At 42.2% G+C, this 19,188-nt stretch overlaps 1 protein-coding gene and 1 long non-coding RNA gene across 5 annotated transcripts; one reads left to right on the top strand and one right to left on the bottom strand.

Moving 5' to 3' along the window:
* Positions 1-243: 243 nt before the first annotated feature.
* On the bottom strand, positions 244-4,201 carry LOC131890087 (uncharacterized). The gene is made up of 3 exons (XR_009374269.1): positions 3,994-4,201; positions 1,577-3,931; positions 244-1,491 (listed from the first exon to the last, which is right to left on the bottom strand). It is a non-coding gene; the product is annotated as an uncharacterized LOC131890087 (long non-coding RNA).
* Positions 2,584-17,651, top strand: LOC131890084 (protein king tubby-like). 4 transcript variants are annotated; one of them, XM_059239361.1, is made up of 9 exons: positions 3,527-3,668; positions 3,726-3,887; positions 4,455-4,691; positions 4,849-4,945; positions 5,145-5,288; positions 5,390-5,855; positions 13,870-14,097; positions 15,429-15,664; positions 16,524-17,651. In XM_059239361.1, exons 1-9 carry the CDS (start codon positions 3,628-3,630, stop codon positions 16,968-16,970), a joined length of 2,058 nt encoding a protein of 685 aa, XP_059095344.1. In that variant the 5' UTR covers positions 3,527-3,627; the 3' UTR covers positions 16,971-17,651. The 4 variants fall into 4 exon arrangements, with proteins under 4 accessions (XP_059095346.1, XP_059095344.1, XP_059095343.1 ...); XM_059239360.1 differs by having other exon boundaries at positions 5,145-5,294; XM_059239363.1 differs by lacking the exons at positions 3,527-3,668; positions 3,726-3,887 and adding an exon at positions 2,584-2,724 and having other exon boundaries at positions 5,145-5,294.
* Positions 17,652-19,188: the final 1,537 nt, after the last annotated feature.

Here is a 19,188-nt window from a genome sequence, read left to right as displayed (position 1 = left end):
TTTGCTAATTTTATTTGCATTATTTGAACAGCCCTGGTCATCACAAAATCCACCTAGAAATTCCGATAGGATGGTCAAGTCTGACCTCAGATTGAAATCTGTCTGTGTGTGTGCAATACTGGATCATGGACATAGGGTCTAAAAACTGGTTTCAGTAAGATCGGTGAGTAGCGTCGAACCAAAGGCCTCTCTCAGGCTGGAAGCTTTGCCATCCATCAGATCACGTTTTGTGATTAAAAAGGCTAATCAGCAATACTATTTATTGGGTATTGAATTTTGGAGGAAATGTACGAATTAAGAAAAAAGGAAAGACAAGCAATTATCTCAAGCAACAAATTTCTTGGGGATAAAAACATGCCATACCTTCTCGTGAAGTCCCTTGACTCATTAGAAATGTTGTATCTTCGTAGATATATCATTGCCCTTTTCTTCCACCAAGTTTGGTAGTCGTAGTCGTTTATGCTGAAAGAGCGACACAGGATGGTTCATGGCAAAAAAAGTGTACTCAAAAAAATCCACAACTTCTTCTAAATTATAGCATGAGTGGGTCGTGTCAGGTTGTCTGAGAAATCATACGAAAAACCCAAGCCTTTTAAGTAAGAGTTACGTCTGTCTTCCGCTTGAGAGAAATGGTTTTGCCATACAAGTTCCACACGAAGACGCCGCCTTCGTATTGGATATTCGTTTGTCGTGGACTACTGGACCGCCCACTGATGAGAACAGCTCGGCTTTTGATCGTCGTCTTAGTGATGCCTGTTCCATTTTTTTGAGCCATTGATCAGTTTACATGCATCCGAACTTGGTTTTCGATGCAGTTTGCAAGTCATATCGAATGAGTGCTACAAAAGCTATCCCTGTCGTACTTCTTCATATGGATCAGGAGGAGAATGAATGGCCATTCTTTTTCTGGTTTCCTTGTCCACTCTCTCATTTTCTCCCCATGTCTATTCTTCAGGAACTGTCTCATTAGCATTTTCCGCTCAATCCCAAGAATTGTGGTGGTGGTGATGACGGTGGCTGTTTCATACCGAAAGTCATAGCGATAATCCAATCCCTCTGACTTCGTAACAAACAAAACAAACAAAACCATCCAATCCCTGCTTCGGTTGGGTGCATGTATTGTCTAATACCTATCTACGTTAATGATGCATCATTCACCTGGCCTCTGGTTTTCCTTCTCGCTTTCGAGCATATTGGTCTTGGTCTGACTGAAGGCGGTGAAAGTGATGTGTGCCTGGGTGTGTGTACTACTCACTAAGTTCAGTGGATTAGTTAGCTCCCGTGCGTGGTAGTAGTAGTAGTAGTAGTATTTAGTACATACATGACAGACTGTGGCAGGGTTGGCTAGAGAAACTGGCCTTCAATAGCCCGAGTAGTTCCTTTTCTCTGGCAGGTTGGAGTAGTGGTAGCGGTGGTTCAAATTTGGAACAACATTTATTACGTATAATCAAAGAATACCTGGGTAACGACAAGTCTTTCGATCTCATTCACCTGAGTTAGGGAACAAAAGCCGTAGAGAAAGGCACAATCAGGAAGTGTCACTCCATGGACGGACATAATACAGTATATTCCCTACCTTGTATTGCTTCTCTTTCTTCTTCTTCTTCTTCCTTCTCCTTTAACAACAGTCGTATACTATTGTACCTTCCTCCTTCTCCGCCTCTTCCTCCTACGGTTACAATTGTTTCTAATAAAATAACAAAACCGCCAGCTACGTGGGAGAACGAGAGAGAAAGGGAGAGAAGGAGAAAGACGGTGTGTAATAACGGTAAGAACGTAAAGAGAGATTGAAGCTAAGGATTCGAGCGCAGCTTTATGGACTGGGATGAAGGGCGACTTGGAACACACCAAACGACGAAAAAGACGTTCGCCCGAAGCCAGGAAACAGCCTCTCGCTCTTCACTGGAAGGGTGAAAGCCCGGCTTGCATGTACCTGATGCCGGCTTGAAACGAGAATTTAGATCCTGATGATTCGAATATCGTGTCCCACATTGCAGTGGTGCGGAGCGTGTGGCTACCTCGCCGTATCTGGTTTTTTCTTTATATATAATTTTGGTCGATCTTACGGCCACGCGTCTGTCAAGGGTTCAAATGTGGCAATGACTCTTGAACGGAATTGAGGCACAAGACAGACAGACGAATGGCATGGGCTCTGGCTTGGCTTTCGTTTCTGAGCTTTTCGTTGACGCCGTCAAATGTCTGGAAGGTGGATAGCGGATTGCGGATAATGGATGGCGGTAGCAAGTAGTGGTGGTGCATCTTGATGGTGCCGGGCATTTGGGTCGCATTGACCGAAGGCCAAGAAAACAAAAGGACTGTCCTTTTCAAGTTCGGACCGTGGCAGTGAAGACGTCCTGAGATCCTACCTGAGTGTTCAGCCCATAAAGGAGAGCCGTCCCTTTCCGTTGAGTGGGAGCTCGAGTGGCACCAGACTCAATTATCATACCTGACACCCACCGAGGAGTTGTTCCCTTCAAACGAAGGCCATCGAAGCCCTCCCCCTGGCCGCTCACGAGCTACCTACCTAGCTAGCTATCCAGCGAGCTATCGAGCTAGCTAGCGAGCTGTTCGTTTCGTGCCAGTGGGTGCCTGCCGTTGCTCCTTCCTCCGTGTTTCTCATCCGTGGCCTTCCTTCCAAGTCGGCCATTACCCCACGAACCAACTCAATCGAAAAAACTCTTTCCCCCAATCTACTTTCTTCAGAGGGTTCATCGATCTGATCAGGTAAGCTTTGGGTTCGTCTAATTACGGTTTGGATATTGGGATTTTCCCATTGCCTTCAGCAAACTTCAGTCGTGGATTAAAAGCTTCGGGTTTCGCGTTCTTCCCAAGAGGTCCATCCTAATCGGAATCCAGCCAGCTAACGGGCATGTCAGTAGCACCAATGAACGGGCGGTTCAAAATTGAATTTAGGGGGGAGGGATGCATCGGCATGGAGGGTTGGGTCGATTGTCGACTAACAGACAAACACATACCCACACCCCATCTCGTACACCTGTTGCGTTTGCTTTTCATTTCTCCGCCCTGACCTCCCTTGAAAAAGGTGTGTCACTCCATTGGAAACCCTCCCGCTCTCCGAGCTAGAATATATGTACAGTACAGTAGGTGCCTACATTGAACGTAGATACAACATAGTCCAGCTGTGGTAGTCGTCGATATTCGTTCAGAGCCCCACCGACACCGGCTTCCTCCTACCTTCTCTCTAGCTTACCTTACTTACACTTCGTTTGTGGGCTGTGTTGACGAAAATCACCTGTACAATTCACTCGAGAGCTCTTGAGAGGCATAGAGCAACATAACCAACCTTTAAGCAGAAATTATACCTACGAAGTGCAGTGGAGGGACAAGGATGCAGCCAGGAGTTTTGGAGTTTTTCATCATCAGATGACTGACGAACTGACTGATTGGCTGGCACAGCGAGTGAGCGAGTGAGTGAGTGAGTGACTGACTGAATGACTGAACAGACAAGTTAGTCAGAGAGTTGTCGGCAGTAAGTGTGCGTACATGTGTTCCTGCGAAAACCCATGCGAAACCATTCAATTCGTTGAGCAGAGTTTCATAAATTGCTCCGGGACATCATTTGGATCTAGCTGCTTGGCTTAATGATGGTCCGAGAGCTGGCAAATCATGGCTCCCCGGCAAATATCGGATCGCTCCGAAGTGGTCGTGTAAGTGGTGCAATGGGCTAGTGGTATTAGTAGTGACTCACTCAAATTGTCTTCTAGCATTTTGCCTCTGGTTCTGTCCAGCAGGTCCTCGAGATGGTCGACTGAATCACCTCGGGGATCTTCTTCTCCTCCTCCTCCTTCTTCTACTTCTTCCTCTTCTTCTGCTCCACAAACTGATTGGGACTCAAAACGTGCCGACCTCCAATTGAGAGGTCGCGGGTAAGACCACGTCAGAATGTCGTCTTGATGTTGTAACCTCGGGTCTGAAGATGAGGTCAATAGTGTGGGACATCGGTAGGTCCATGGACGAACCTAAAGTACTTACTTTCTTACTTCAATAATATCGTGATTGAGCGTGACTTCTCGGATTGACACGTTCGTTGATGGGGTGGCAACAAGCAATGGGTCCCGTCATTTGGTGCTGGTTCCCCAGAGCCACCTACCGATGTCCATGACCGATCTCATTTCAATATTTCTCAATGTGTACTCGAACCAAATTTCAAGGGGAAGAGCTAATGCCAGCAGCATTTCGACGAGAAATCTGAAACTTTTGATCATGTCTCCAATAACAGAAGAAGTCAGCCGAAGGGCGCTGGCTGGCCATATCCTAATATTGGCGGGCATGGCCAAAATACGCTTCTCAGGCGTGTTGACACGATTGAGATGGATGCAAATGTATCTCTCACTCGTCAAAAATGATGATGCCCTCTTGATCTGTTTGATCGCACTCGTGGTACTAGCTCATAGTCATGGTCATAGTCATCTGAAACTCGAAATTCATTTCAGATCTGATCCTCACTTGGACGATTCCCTGGAACAACGTCTCCTTCCCTCACTTTCCTCCACATCTACGTCCATTTCCTCTTCTTCAAGAACCTCGTCCTCGACCCCGACCAGCTCTCGATCTCAGCGTTCATGCAAAATGTCGGGTCGCGCTTGGGACCCCGATTTACTTTCCTCATCGATTGGAGGCAGCACAGCCACACTAGGCGGTCGTCCAGGGGGTCAATCTCTCAAATCCGGGTAACAGTCTGCGTCATAATGTATACATTTGTTCTGTCTCTGTGCATGACAACCAACGAGTACATACGTACGTACCACATACTACATACTTCGCATTGAACCATTCTGTCCTGGTAAAAGGTTGAGATTGACAAGCAAGACTAATTATCCTTTTTAGGCTCGACAATCTCCCCTCAGCCAATCTGCGCCAACAAAAGCTGGAACAGCAGAGACAACTATTCGAACAAAAGCAGAAACAGAAACGCCAACAGCAGGTACGCATTTATTCTATTGCGGTTCCGCCATAAACTCGCCGAAAGTGAACATGAGAAGATCCAAGTTCCAGTTCTTTTTCAATTTCCATTCGTACTTCCGACGCATTTGATCCTCGTAACTCGGGGAAAAGGGGGATATGTTTTTCTTTCTACTTGACACGTGTTTAGATTTTGTGCCTATTTTTCGACATCATTTCAGGGAACCATCATCCAGGCTACGGATCTGCGCTCTGGGAGTGCCATTTCCCGAGGGAGTCGACCTTTGTCGGGAAAACGCGAACTCCATGGCTACGATGGCCCAATGCAATTTCTCAACAAGGGCAACCCTGACGACATGACGACGGTACAGGTAGACTCAAGGCCCCTTTAAGACCAGGGCCCTTCAGGTTCTGCGTCCCTTTTTGGCGTGATGGGTAAAATCATATGCTCTTCTGATGCTCTCAGGTCATGCCTGTGGTCTCATCCAACACCGAGACTTCTTTAGCCTCCAGTGGTTCGACGACCTCGGGTTTGGACCAACAGCGTCCCCAGGAAGTGAAAGCGAAACCACATCCCCCCTCTTCCAAAACCAAAGAGAAGAATGGCAGTAATGCAGGAAGTGGTGGTGGGGGCGGAGGAGGAGGAGGAGGAGGAGGAGGGGGGTTCAAAGGACCTCGAAGCACCACCGACTCGTCCTTGTTCCAAAGCGCCAACTCATCCCGCCCCAACAGCTCGTCCATGCCCAAGTCAATGAGTACGCAGAATATCTCGGAGAGCGATGAAGAAGATCTCGAAAGTACGCCTGTCATTAACGAAGGTGAAGAGCCACCCGTTGCTAACTTGAGGAAAGAGAAATCTGCACCCACTGTTCCATTCGGGATTGTCGCCAAAGGAACCATGGGTCCAATTTCAAAACGGAAAGGAAGCAAAGGTAAGACCAACCCACATTCTTTGTGCGAGTGCGTACACCAACGGTACAAAACAATGGAGTAACCTGTGGCGAATTGATCGAAGTCTTTGGTCTTTCTTTTGGGCTTTGTTCTCCATCGAGGGTATTGTTGACTGCATGCAGTAGATGATTAATTCCGATTGAACAAATGAATGAGCAATCTGGCGGTGGATGTGAGCCTTGATATAGGATATGTAGTCGCGCAGTAGGCACTGATTGCTAACCGATCCTCTCTGTCTCCGAGCGATCATTTATCCATTTCGCTTTGGGCCATTGACATTGTGATTACTAGAGTTGTAAAACAAGTGCAAAATGTCAATAGATTATGAATATGTGCTTTGCCAAAAAAAGCCACCCTAGATTTTCTTCCGTTTAACCCTAAGAAGAATTTGATTACCGGCAAATTTAAGGTATTACGCATTGATGCAATATTAGCTCCATGGGATTATTCAAGTAACTAACAACTATCTGTTTAATTCACATCACACTTTTGGGAAGTCACTTGTACTAGTGAGAGACAATTTTCCGATATAAAATCACTTTTCCAGTTCATTTACCGTCAAAGTGAATGTTACTCTATCAATGCATGTAGCTCACTGAAAAGTTCTTCCAAGCCAGAACACTAATTTTAGTACAATGAAATTGGGATAAAAATCACGGAAAAAAGTGTTAGATTCTGATTGCTCGTATAACCGATCTTTGTCTTTTTCTGGTGGATTATGATACAGTAGCAATGATTGCTGACTCTTATGAATGCAATAAGCAATAAAAACCCTCAGACATGCAAGGCCTTTTTACTGATGAAAAAATTATGCACTTTTTGTGTTTGACCTGATTTTTTTTTTTCAATTTCTTGAAATGTCTGATTGTTCAACTAGCTATCTTGATTAAACCTCCAAAAGAAATTCAACATCTCAGATTTTTCTTTGACATTTTAAAGAGAAAAACACACTCATAGAAAAAAAAACAATATGTTTCCCCACCCCACCCCAAAAAAGATCCTATATTCTGCATCTTGCATTGATTTTGATGACCAATGTATTTTATAAAGAAAAATTTTGTTTCAATAAAAATGGTGCTTATATCAGGATTGTACCTTTAAGCTAAGTTCATAAAACTGAATTGCTCTGTATCCTGGTTTAAAAAAATGTTTTTTAACAAAAAAAATGCAATACACCTTAGACTTTGACTAATACTTGTTTCTATTTTACGTTATGTATTTGATTTTTTGCCAATTGTTTGCATTTCTATTTGCACTTTTTGGACTCCATATATACATCTTTTTTACAACTCTACTAATAACTAACAATGACTTTCTTGCTAATGGACTTGCAAGCCCATTGTGTTGGCTTTTGGGGGACAATTTGCTATGCTTGAGGCCCACAAACCTTGATTTTTAGCCCAGAGATGCAGATCATTGTACGTACATGGTCAACAATTAACATTTGCTCACAAATGGGGTTTCCAAGGAAACCAGCAATTGGCAGTTGGAACTCGCTCAGATGGAAATTAATTATGTATGAAAGATCAATCCCATAAAGATCGATCAAGAGAAACGTTCATTGGGTTGAAAATGAACCTGCCATTAATTGAAAATGGTAAATAATTCAAATTACTGACATTTGAAACTACTTGATAAGAATAATGGTCCAACAACTGCATTTAGAATATGCTTCCCCAATCCGGACGGCAATGACCGCAGAGGGGTGGAATAAGATTGAAAGAGTACAAAGAAGTTTTGCAAGATATACTACCTGCATGAACCACTGAACACTCATACCCCAGTATGCAAAGCCTAATACAGAGAAGACTGGATTCAATGCGTTCACGCCTACTGATACAATAAATTAAACAATGTTATCAAGTTCATAGTTTTTTGGTCTGATATCGATATAAAGTCCAATCCGATATGGCCTTTGACACAGCCTATCGGAATTGTCAATGGACAATGCAATGGTAAGTTTTGTTGGCAGGGCCAGGCTCAACCCTCTCCTTTCGTTGAGGAACACTCAAAGGCTGAACTAAAAAGTGTTTGTCAACCTTTTTCTTAAGAACCAGGAAAGAAAGTGCTTTCGGTTTGAATAATCAATCTTAGCAAAAGCTATTGAATCCTTATTCAGATGAATCCAAAATTAGAGCCATTTAGAAGCTAATCATTTAAAGTTGTCCAAAAGAGGGGAAGTATTTGTGTTCATTTAAACAGAATAGCGAAAAAAGTGCTGAGGAGACGACCATCCCCATCTGGGATTTTTGAAAACGACCACTGTGAGAAAAACCACACTCCGGGAGCTTTCAAGGTCATTGAAAACCGGCGTAAGCTTATCTTTCCAATGCTCCAGGTTTTTTTTTGGGGGGGGAGGGAAATAGCAATTCACGTACCTATCATCTCGAGGGAGAGAAATGTCGGAATTTAAGTAAGTCATTCAGTAATTCAAAAATGAAGATGAAATATCTTTTTGCAGATAAGGCTGATTAAGAAAATAATTCAACTGATGGTCTAGATCTGGCTGGAATTCAATGAATGGCTCAACATCTCCACCACAAAAGGAGGCTTACATTTGTGAACGTGGGATTTTGTTTTTGTTTATTTCTTCCAATATCACCTGTGGCTGGAATTCAAGATTGAAAACTAACTTTCCACCTTTTTCTTGAGTAGCAGTAATACATTAACAGCCGTATTTAAAGGACTTGTGGCCGTTATAGGGCAACAAGCTGTACATACAGTGCTTTAAACTCTGGTACTATTTAATGTACGTACAATGTATCGGTAGCTGTATGTAGCAAAGAACGCTCTCCAGTAAAACGCAAGCGCCCACTGATCTCTATCCTATCAGACTGATGGCTCGTTGGCTGGTTGGGGGGAGGTGGGGGGTGGGTGAATAGCGCGAACCAGTTCTAGTTCCAGTTCCAGACAGGGAAGTGGGTATCCCAATGGCATGGACACTCTTGGGCCTCGTTGTCAGTTAATGCCGCCCGACAAAGAGATGAGAGGAGAAAAAGCCGTCTATGGCGACGAAGAATCTCTCCTCTCCGTCTTGGGCTCCTCGTTCCCCCAATGTTCGTCCATCCTGTCCTGCTTGTCTCAATCTATTCTTGCCTTTTTTTCCCAACTTGATGTTTAGTGTGCCAAGCTGATCCGATCGGCCTCGTTCGTTCCTAGTAAAGGGTTTCAAAATAGAACTGAGTACGAGATGACAAAGTCTCTACCAGCATCCTCTCTCTCTCTCTCTCTCTCTCGTCAGGCTAACCCGGGCCAAGTGATTCAAGTTCACGCTGAATAATTGGTGAGATTCATCTTCACTTATCAGAACTGACTGAAAGCCATTGCTACGATTTTTATGGCTCCCGATGGAATCATTCGTCTTTTTCCCCGTTGAAGGGGGTTAAGTTGGACAACTTCTTCACCTTTTTCTGTTGATAAATCCAAATTACGTAGGTTGTAGACTCTCATTTGGAATTATATGGCATTTGCGATCCTTCTTCGTCGACGATCCACATTGGCTGCATATCAATAGACCGACTGACCCTGGCGTTGATTAAGATCTGGACACTTTGTCAATCTCAAGATTTAGACTCAAGCAAAGAAACCATTACCTACCTATAGTAAACGATTACTAAAAAACGGCACAAAAGCAGGGTCGGCAAATTTGGGAATAAGAGGGAGTTTTGGACACCAAACATTCGGAAGAATTAAGTTAGGTCTGGCAGGGACTAAAATAGAGCTGTGCATCGTACTACAGCCGAATCTGAAAAAAGTCACAAAATCCAATCTGCATCTTAATTTTTTGCCTCATCTGAATTTAATGCGATGTCTTCACCCAATTTGATCCAACTTAGAAATTTTGTAATTCAATTGGCTCTAATATAAAAAAATAGCCATTCTTCCCTCACGAAGAAATTTGAGTGTATGAAACTCAAGAGAAACATTTGACTAACACTTTTGGGGGAATGCACTTGTTTAGAATTTTTTTCCTTCGAAAAAAACCATGAACCACATTAATGACATTGATATAAATTTGTCCGTGACTAAGTCCACCTGCAAATCATTTTGGTGCAGTAACCAGTTGACTGCCTTAAAAACCAATGGCAGAGCTCTGCACTTTATTTGCCCTTAATGCTGATTGCTCATCTCTTGATTACTAGTATGTTTGAAGTGCTTGAAGTTTACTTATGGGATTTGTATTTAGTGTATGTCATGAGAGATGATTAAAGCGCAATTGCTCAGCACGGGACTGGATTGTTCTTGGGTTCATGGGTTCGAGCCCTCTCTCTCGAGATAAACGCCTCGAATGCCAACATTAAAGCTCAGATTGGGCTCCCAAAGTCCCCAACCGATGGCAATGAAATCGCATGCGAAGTCGTACAAAGTAATGCAAAATAATGATATCAAAAATGAAATTGAATATCCAATGAGATTAATTCCTAGCAATATAGATATTTAGAAGAGAAAAGACCAAAATGTGCTTTGCAATTCAGATATATAGACTAATATATGCTCAAAAAATAAGGGGCAACGTTAATTTCTAACTCAGCCTCGGTAATGACCGCTTTACATGCAATTCAACTTGTTTTAGGACATGAGATGGATAACGCATATTTTGTCCGTCTCTACTGATGAGTGCTATATGGTGCAAATTAAAAAACATTGATGGTTGGTTTTAGGCTTAATTTTGTTAATTTATGAACTTCGTATTTTTTGACACGTTCGGGCCCTTTAAGGATGGAGTAGTCAAAAGAATCCAAAAAGGAAATGGCCTGGCCCTATTTGAATCTACCATTTTAGAAGAAAGCTCCCTTTTGATACCATGTCTTTACACACTTTTTAGGTGAATGCAGTCTAGACAAGGACCCTTTGATCTCTAAGCTAATCTTTCATTCATACAATGGTATCATGATAAAGTATTATCATTCATAGAATGGTATCACGATAAAGTATTATCCGATGACTCCTTTGTATCCAGTATCTCTTTCTTGGATCAATTCAATCTTTCCATTGCGGGAGCCTGCCAGCATTGGATGATCTGTTCGAGTACCTTTGCATGTTCTATCTTGACCAAATACTATGGTCTGCACGGTGGGATTTCAGGTTTGGGTCCACCGAGTTCGCGGTCTTTGAATTGCTATGGCCAACCTAGATGACAAAAGTTAGCAAACAAACACGCTTTGGATAAGATTGAGTCTGGGCCTGAAAACTTTTATCGTCACGAGATAATTGAAAACTTTTTGTCGCCGAATGACGAAAACAACAATACAAGAACAACATTAAAACCGGTCCGGGGTTTCATGCCTCCATGACGACAAATTGTACGACCTGATATGATAATTATGATATCTACCAATTATAAAGGCAATGTACGGGTCGGCTAAAATAGCTCGACGATAAAGGTTTGATGTCCGTGTATGTACTCTAGATACACTAGAACAAGGAATTTTCTATGATGAAAGGGAAGTGAGCTGTATCTTTATCCGAGTATTTGCAGTACTTTCTAACCAGGGTGTGAGATCCAAAGCGCCTTTGCTTTATTGATCCTTAATTTTGTTCGAACATTTGACTTTTAAAGGAGCTTCCAATACAATGAAGCAATACATTTGCATTGGCAACATAAAAAATATTTTCCTCTTTACCACACATATTTAAAAAAAAAGTGTAAATAGAAAATAGATACAAAAAAAAGAAAAAGAAAATTCAGAATGTATAAAGAAAAATTAAAATGTATATATAGTTTGGCAATTTTATATGCGGAGACATGGGCTTCCAGAGATGTGGATTGCGAACGAAAGGGAAAATTCGTGTCTCCTGAACCATTCATTTTATTCAAAATTAACTCTTCATAGGATCACCAGATCTTTTCAAATAAATGATCTTAGCCAAAATAGGGACCAAAATCATGCTTAGGGTTTTCAGGAGCTGTGGTCAAAGATATGTAATTATCACTGAATAAAATTACAACTTTTGGCCTGCTCTTGGTCATCTGCATGAGCTTTAAAAACTCTGGATCGACACACTCTACCAATAAATGAGCTAAAACAGTTTGCCTTTGATTGAGGAGAACGAAGTTTCTTATTGTTTTACTTTATTTCAAAAAGTGGCCCAGAGTTGCTGTGACGAAGAGTAGGCCAATTTTGTTGGAAGCCCCTTCACAGTCCAGATTTTATAGAAGTTCTTGGCTGAGACAATTGATTACTTTGCGGCACATCGGACTTGTAACCATTTGTGCCCCAGTAAAATTGTATTCAATCGGTCTAAAACACCCAAGTTCTTGTTAAATAATGCTAAGAAAAAAAGATGTCGGTACTCAAGTGCAATGGTAAAAACTCTGGTTATGCGCATAAAAAACGAATGAAAACGAAACTTAAGATAACGATTTTTGACATAATGGAACAAATCGTAGCCAAGAAGTCAATTAAGCTAATTTGCCTTTTGTTCATGTCCTTAATAATTCGACTATCTTTCTCAACACCATAGGTTTAGATAAGTGTGTCAATTACAAGTCAAAAGTTAATTTCACCTATTCATAACTATCAATCCGTTTTGCAGGTAATTTTCGTTATGAAATCCAATCTAAAAACAAATCATATTAAAGAAACTATTTTGCCCATTGTTTTCGATTCCCTCAACCACTTCCTGTATGCCAAAATGATGATGTTACCAATTGTCAAGCACTTCATAAAGAGAAAAACAAGCTTTCAATCACGCAAACTTGATTCCTATGCTATGTAGAAAACGATTGCAAACAAGCCCTCGAAACGCTCTACAACTGTTGAATAAAAGGGCACGAAGGTCAAGGGAACCTGCCAAGCAATCCAACTAATCCAAAATATAACCCCACTTGGGTCCTGGACTAGAACTGCTGAAAGCAGAATGTTTCATAAAATATGAATTGGGAACTAACTCGGTCTGCCAACTCAAATTCGTTGGTGGACCAAATATCATATAAAGATTGAAAGATAATAAGTAGACGAATTACATTTTAATAGTACTGGGGATTGCATTTCCTGTAGCGGTTAGAAAAGGGATAAGAAAAAGAGGTCTATGACTTGAAGCAACATTAGAAAAAGTAACTACATACGAAATTAGACGAAAATGTTAAAATGAACAAGGAAAACGAAGACATATCCTGAAATTCAAGAGGAATGTAACCCTTGAGAATCCAGGCTAGTTAAAACAATGAAGTCCAATTCTCTTCTTGCTCGAACTCCTTCAATGGTCAATTTGCTGCCTTCAAATATTCGTAGGGCGTATTTAGGCGTTGATCCAGTAGCAGGATTTAAGTTAGACTTGGACAAGTTTTCGTTGAAAATTCCTGATCAACCTTATACTCAAGGGTTAGCCAGATCAGCCAACTCTAATTCGTTGATCAATCAAATAATATATATTAATAAAAGTTAAGTAAAACGAATATAATTCTCATCTTGCCCTGCTGGGATTCCAGTCCCAGTAGCGCTAAGGAAGTCCGCAAAAAACCCGTTATCCTCCCCAAACTTTCTCAAGGTAACTTTTTGACGCAGATTTTGGGAGATCTCTGGGATACTTTTCAAAACAGTAGAGGTACTAAGAAACTAAGATACAACGCGCATTATTATACAAAAAACTTTTCTTAGATTTCAAAACGTCTTTTGTAAAATATAAATTTCTAACGGAGGGAAATTAAGTCCAAAAACAGCTTTTTTCGGCTAAAAGTATTTCTGAAGCATGTTAATGCGACAGTTACTGCGTTACAGTGACAGTTTAGTAAATTGCAATACTAAATGAACCATTCATTTCATGAATCAGTGAATAAGACTTCCTATCCAATCTCCTGACAAAGAGCTATTTAACCTTAAAAGTACGGGCGACCTCTTAAAAATTGATGGTGACGTCATCTTCCTTTCCTGCTTCAATGTCCCAAAACAGTTCGAGAGTCAACCCTCTGTCTATGCATGCACACATACTAATTCTTTATGTTATGATTCAACAAAAATGTTCACTACAAACAATGCATGGGTTTTGTTTTAGACGGGTCGGACGAAACAGACGGAGTCGGAGGAGGTGGCGGAGGAGGCGCAAAGGAAGTGGCCCACCCCAACCAAGACGACAACGACAATTCCCAAGACGCCAACAGTGACGATATCGGAGTATTGGCTACCATGCTAGACAACCTAGATGCATTTGTTCTCGAACCCGCTCCCCAAGGGAGTGTTGTCAAATGTCGAATCACTCGAGACCGCAAAGGCATGGATAGAGGTGAGTTAACACTTCGTACTCATGCGATCAGATCATTTTTCAAAATTAGCGATGCCAGAAAACTTTGAAGAAATAAAAGCTCTAGTCACGGACTTCTGCAAATATGGAACGTGAACGAGCTTGCCGTCAAATCGGCCCGCGATTGGTCATAACGACTCTGAGCAGCTTTTCGAGTTTAAGGCATAGAATAAGGAATAAGGAATCCCTTCCGAAAAAGACAGCCCGCTTTTATATATTTTCTTGACAAGTGGTTCGTTTCAAAGTTATATTGTCAAAAGCTTGTGTAGCTGACCAAGAGCAGGCCAAAAATGCAAATTTTGTGTCGTGTTTACTACATAACTTTAGCCTATGTTCATCTATTCAACTATTCATGTTGTGGTCGTGTAATGTGCTTATTTGGAATAAAGTGAACGGTTTAGGAGATCAGAAATATTGGTTTCCTTTGGCAGTCCACATCTCTAGAAGTTCGTGCTCTAGTAGATCGCAATGTAATGTGAAACGACAGGTTGTTTGAGCCAAAATGTGACTATAGTTTGATGTAAGAAAAATCAGGGTTGAAATTTGAAGCTAGCTGTTAATACTGATGTGATTAATCTGCCTGCGACACACATTTTTAAACCAGTATTGCCGAGATTGAAACCTGTTTAAGTTTTTTTGGGTCAGGTCTAGAAGCATTATTTGACCCAAAGAAAAACAAACGGCGATCCAGCAGCATCCAGCATTGATTTGCAATCTTCCGGCGCAGGGTGCAAAATTGTACTATTACACGTACGTACTTAAAAAGAGCCCCGTTTCATGTTAAAGGGAGACAAATTGTGGTCACTGAATACAGGTGACCAATCAGCAGTCTAATAAATCAGCGTAAAAGATGCAAAGGAACGATGGCCTTGAACAATACTCGCATGTGGAAGATGTCCACGCAAATGGAGGGGAAATAAATCCTCCGAGACGGTGGAAAGGCATAAGAGGGAGAAGCATTTCAAGAAGAACATTGCTTGATATTTGTGAAACACTTTTCATACAATCTAGAAGTCCAATAACCATGTGTTTAGTCCCTACTTTGCTAGCTAGAACAACGCTTTGCCGTTTCAACTGTGACATGATGCCAAAAGCAGAAACGTAAATTATCCGTCCCGCTGCGGGCGAGATATCTCCTACGAACGTTTTGGTATACAACCATTTCCAGTTATTGGCAATCACTTGAAAGCGTTCCATGGGGTCTTTTGGCAACAACATGCCGGGCGTGGCCTTGAAATGCTGTAGAATTGTTATTTTATGGCTATTATTTTGCTGGTTCTCTTTTTCTTTTTTTTATCTCTTTCCTTCTTCAGGGCTGTATCCCACTTACTTCTTGCACATGGAACGCGAGGACGGGAAGAAAGTGTTTCTGTTGGCCGGGAGGAAACGGAAGAAAAGTGCCACTTCCAACTATTTGATGACCACCGATCCCACCGATCTCTCTCGGGCCGGAGACTCGTTCATCGGGAAGCTTCGATCCAACATGATGGGAACGCAATTCACAATTTATGACGGAGGCGACCCCGTCAAATCGAGAAGTTTACTGCAAGTAAGTCAGCACATCCGGCAGGCACTTCACGTAGAAGACCCAACTCGGATGATGTTAGGCTGGATGGATTGGTGGCTGTTGCATGTTGCATTGCAACCAGGGTTGATGTCGATTTTTTGTTGGTGTTCATGTTCTTGTTGTACCATTCAAGATACAAGAATGGCCTTCAAAAAGCTGGATAGTTTCCATTAGGAGGCCTCTTTTACTTTGATGAGGGGTTCCTTGCTTTCTTGTTCTAGTGTTCTAGTCTTCCATCTACGTACGTACAGTAGACTTTTTGAGGAAGGACAAGAGCCACTTTGAGAGCCTTTTGGATCGTGGGCATTTTACAGTTCTCTGACTGACTCTCTTTGGTTTTGAAAACGAAATCGTGCCGCTTATCATCAAAATCACGCTCTCGTCGATGTGATGCAATTCCCGGCCCGATTAGTTATTTGTACAAATTGGAACCTTCAGAGATGTCCAAACGAATCCCAGGATCACCACCAAAGAACTTTTGAATGACCTCGGGAACTCTGGGACAATCATGTTAGCCAAGATTCTCCCAAGAATGATCTACAAGGCTGGCCTTCGTGGATGTAAACGTGTAGCCACCGTTTAAAGTTGAAAATAACGGCAACAAAGTGGACCCGCACTTGTTTTTTTTTGTTGTTAGTTCTACGCTCTTTTCCTCATATTTCCATCTTTAAGTTTTCTTTTCGAGGTCTAGTGATTACAATTACCCGAAAGGCGGCCATTTGAATAATATCCCTAGCTCTAATGAATCTAATGAATGAACCTGGCTCTACTACAAAACAAAAGAAATCTCAAGAGTTAAAAAAAAATGAGTTAACTCGACGGTTTTTATATACCATTTCAGGATCGTTCTAGTCAACGTCAAGAGTTAGCCGCCGTTTTGTATGACACCAATGTGTTGGGCTTCAAAGGCCCCCGTCGGATGACGGTGGTGATGCCCGGGATGAACACTGATGGCCACCGGATCGACTTCAAGGCCATTTCCGACAACGACGGGCTCATCGAACGGCACAAAGCCAAGAACATGGAAGGCGTAATCGAAGTGCACAACAAAACGCCCGTGTGGAACGACGATACCCAGTCCTATGTGCTCAACTTTCATGGCCGGGTCACGCAAGCCAGTGTGAAAAACTTTCAAATTGTCCACGAGAACGATGTGGATTACATCATCATGCAATTTGGCCGTGTGGCCGAGGACATCTTCACCATGGACTTTCGATATCCCATGTGTGCTCTTCAAGCCTTTGGCATAGCCCTGTCGAGTTTTGACAGCAAATTGGCTTGTGAATGAGTGACAGTTCAATTGATGTTTCATGTCGATGTTTTCCATTTGGACCTCGAGACACGCCGTGCCCAACCCACCCACCTACCCACCTACCCAACCAACCAACCAAACATCGTCGCACTGTCGGCAACATGAAAATTGTAATCATAATCAACCACAACAACTACCACGGCCACAAATACTACAACTCTACGTAAACTGGCGTGGAGCATAACGCTGATGGGCTCGTTACTCATTTGCCGCAATTAACTACAATTCGTACAATGTGATATCATGCTATGAAAGTCAACCAACCAAAAATATCCTTCTCCCTCTTGGCCATTGATTCGATTCAGACCAGCTGATGAACACTTGGGATGAATGCGGGGCCTGGAACGAATCCGGAAAAACGTCACAACAACAGCCAGCCGTACTGGCAGTACTGGCCGTACTTGTCACACCGCCATTTGACGCCATCATCTAACCTCAGCTAGGTTTCTAGAAGACGGGGTGTGGCTGAGGGGCTGGCACTCACTTGGCGCTGAGTCAAACACAAAGTCAAGTCTCAAGGCACCCACAGATTCTGGTTTAAACTCAAGCTCCAAGTTTTCTAGTGATGAAATAAGCAAATAATAATGTCTCACTCAGCTCAATCGGGTGTCATTTCTGTTGATGGGAATCGAGAAATAGATAAGAGCTCACTCTAAATTTTGGATTTATTTCGTCGAGTGGCTCAGTATTTTCAGAGGGCTCCTTTCCCAAAGTTCCCTAGACAAACTCAGACCATTTTCCGTCGTAAAACTAAAATAGGGGAAGAATTAACATGATGGAATAATAGCACCCTAGGAGAGCCAGGAGAAAAATAAGCCGAGGCATACTACAACAGATTATACAGTAAGTGCCTTCATCATGTGTAGATTTTTGTACGTCACCCCAGGGCAACCAGTCATTGCCTCACGGGTTTTGAAGTTGATGCTCGTCACTCACGCTTCCCAAATCTCCATTGTGCCTTAAAAGGCCGTTCGACCCCCAAGGCTATCCGAGGCAAACGAGGACGAGTTTGGGCCGTAGACCGTGAAAAGTTTATTTAGCTGGCTAAGTTATGATTTACATCTCGCAAGAGTGATCCTTGTCCCGCTGTCAGTGCAATGACTACTTTGATCGAAGTCTTCCATTCGGCGTCAACCAGTGCTTAGTGTTTTCAAAGCGCGTGGTCAAGATAAGGTCAAGAAATACTTGTACGAAACTTCAAAAATTAAAAACCGCTCCTCGGTAATTTTCACTGTTTTTTTCTTCGAGGTGGTCCAAATGGTTTTTAATGGGGGGGGTTAATGAGGCAAGGATAGCTTCGCTAAAAGTAGCTTGGAGCGCCAAATCTGCGTCACCGGTCGAGACAGGCACGTTTATTTGTTGATGCAAGAGCTTGCCTAAACATGACGCCTAAACAAATGCCTCTAAATATCAGAAACACATATAAGGACGATGTGACGGCTGGCATCACTAGCCGAGCGAGGCTCATCCCTCCCAGCCTAGCGACCAAATACAAAAAAGAATACTATAAACGCTATAATTTTAGTGTAAAGAAGATGCTTTGGACGCCTCCAGGAATCCCAGTTTTCCGTCCTAGACCAAGGGTTTTCTTAAGGGATTCGCCGTTTTTGCAATCACTTTGATCACTTTCCACTTGTTCCCAATTGTTCCCAATGGTTCAAGGGCCTTTTCCACCATGCTCAGCCTCTTGCCCGGCTCAACAATCCCACAGCCTTAGTTAGCTCTGGCCTCAAAACTGAGTTCACTTGGCATTTTCGGACTTGAAACTTTTTCCCTGCTTTATCTTCAGGCAGCCAAAGTATCGAAGGAATACCAATCAATTTTGGGAAAAACTGAATCATTGACGCCATTTTTTCTGGTTTTGCGCTCTCAAAAAGCTAAGATTAAGGATAAAAAAAAACATTTAACAGGTTTTGATACTCTCGCGCGTAATTGTTGGTTTTATCTTTCCAACGAGTTCTTTTGTTTCATCTTATTCTACCAGGATTTTGTATAATAGGTTTGAATTGTACTGTAATTGAATGCAAATATTGTATTTTCCTTGTGAACTGTAACGTAATTCTGAAAGCGCACTCGAGTTTTTCTTTTTTCTCACAATAATGCAACTTGAGTCAAGATTTTAGGATGCTTCAAAATATGAACCTGGGCTTTAGAATTTGATCTATGTTCCCACTAAAATTCAAACCTTTTTTTA

Source organism: Tigriopus californicus, chromosome 11 (assembly GCF_007210705.1).
Source record: "Tigriopus californicus strain San Diego chromosome 11, Tcal_SD_v2.1, whole genome shotgun sequence".
Classification (NCBI taxonomy): Eukaryota; Metazoa; Arthropoda; class Copepoda; order Harpacticoida; family Harpacticidae; genus Tigriopus; species Tigriopus californicus.
Note: the sequence above shows the minus strand (reverse complement) of the source record. Positions and strands in the feature narration are given on the sequence as shown.

What these genes read in the sequence shown, in the direction of transcription:
- LOC131890084 (XM_059239360.1), top strand. Translation starts at nt 3,628, where the DNA reads ATGGCTCCCCGGCAAATATCGGATCGCTCCGAAGTGGTCGT. An exon ending in ACGACATGACGACGGTACAG is followed by an intron (nt 5,295 to 5,389) that starts GTAGACTCAAGG and finishes TGATGCTCTCAG; the next exon opens with GTCATGCCTGTGGTCTCATC. An exon ending in AATCGAGAAGTTTACTGCAA is followed by an intron (nt 15,665 to 16,523) that starts GTAAGTCAGCAC and finishes ATACCATTTCAG; the next exon opens with GATCGTTCTAGTCAACGTCA.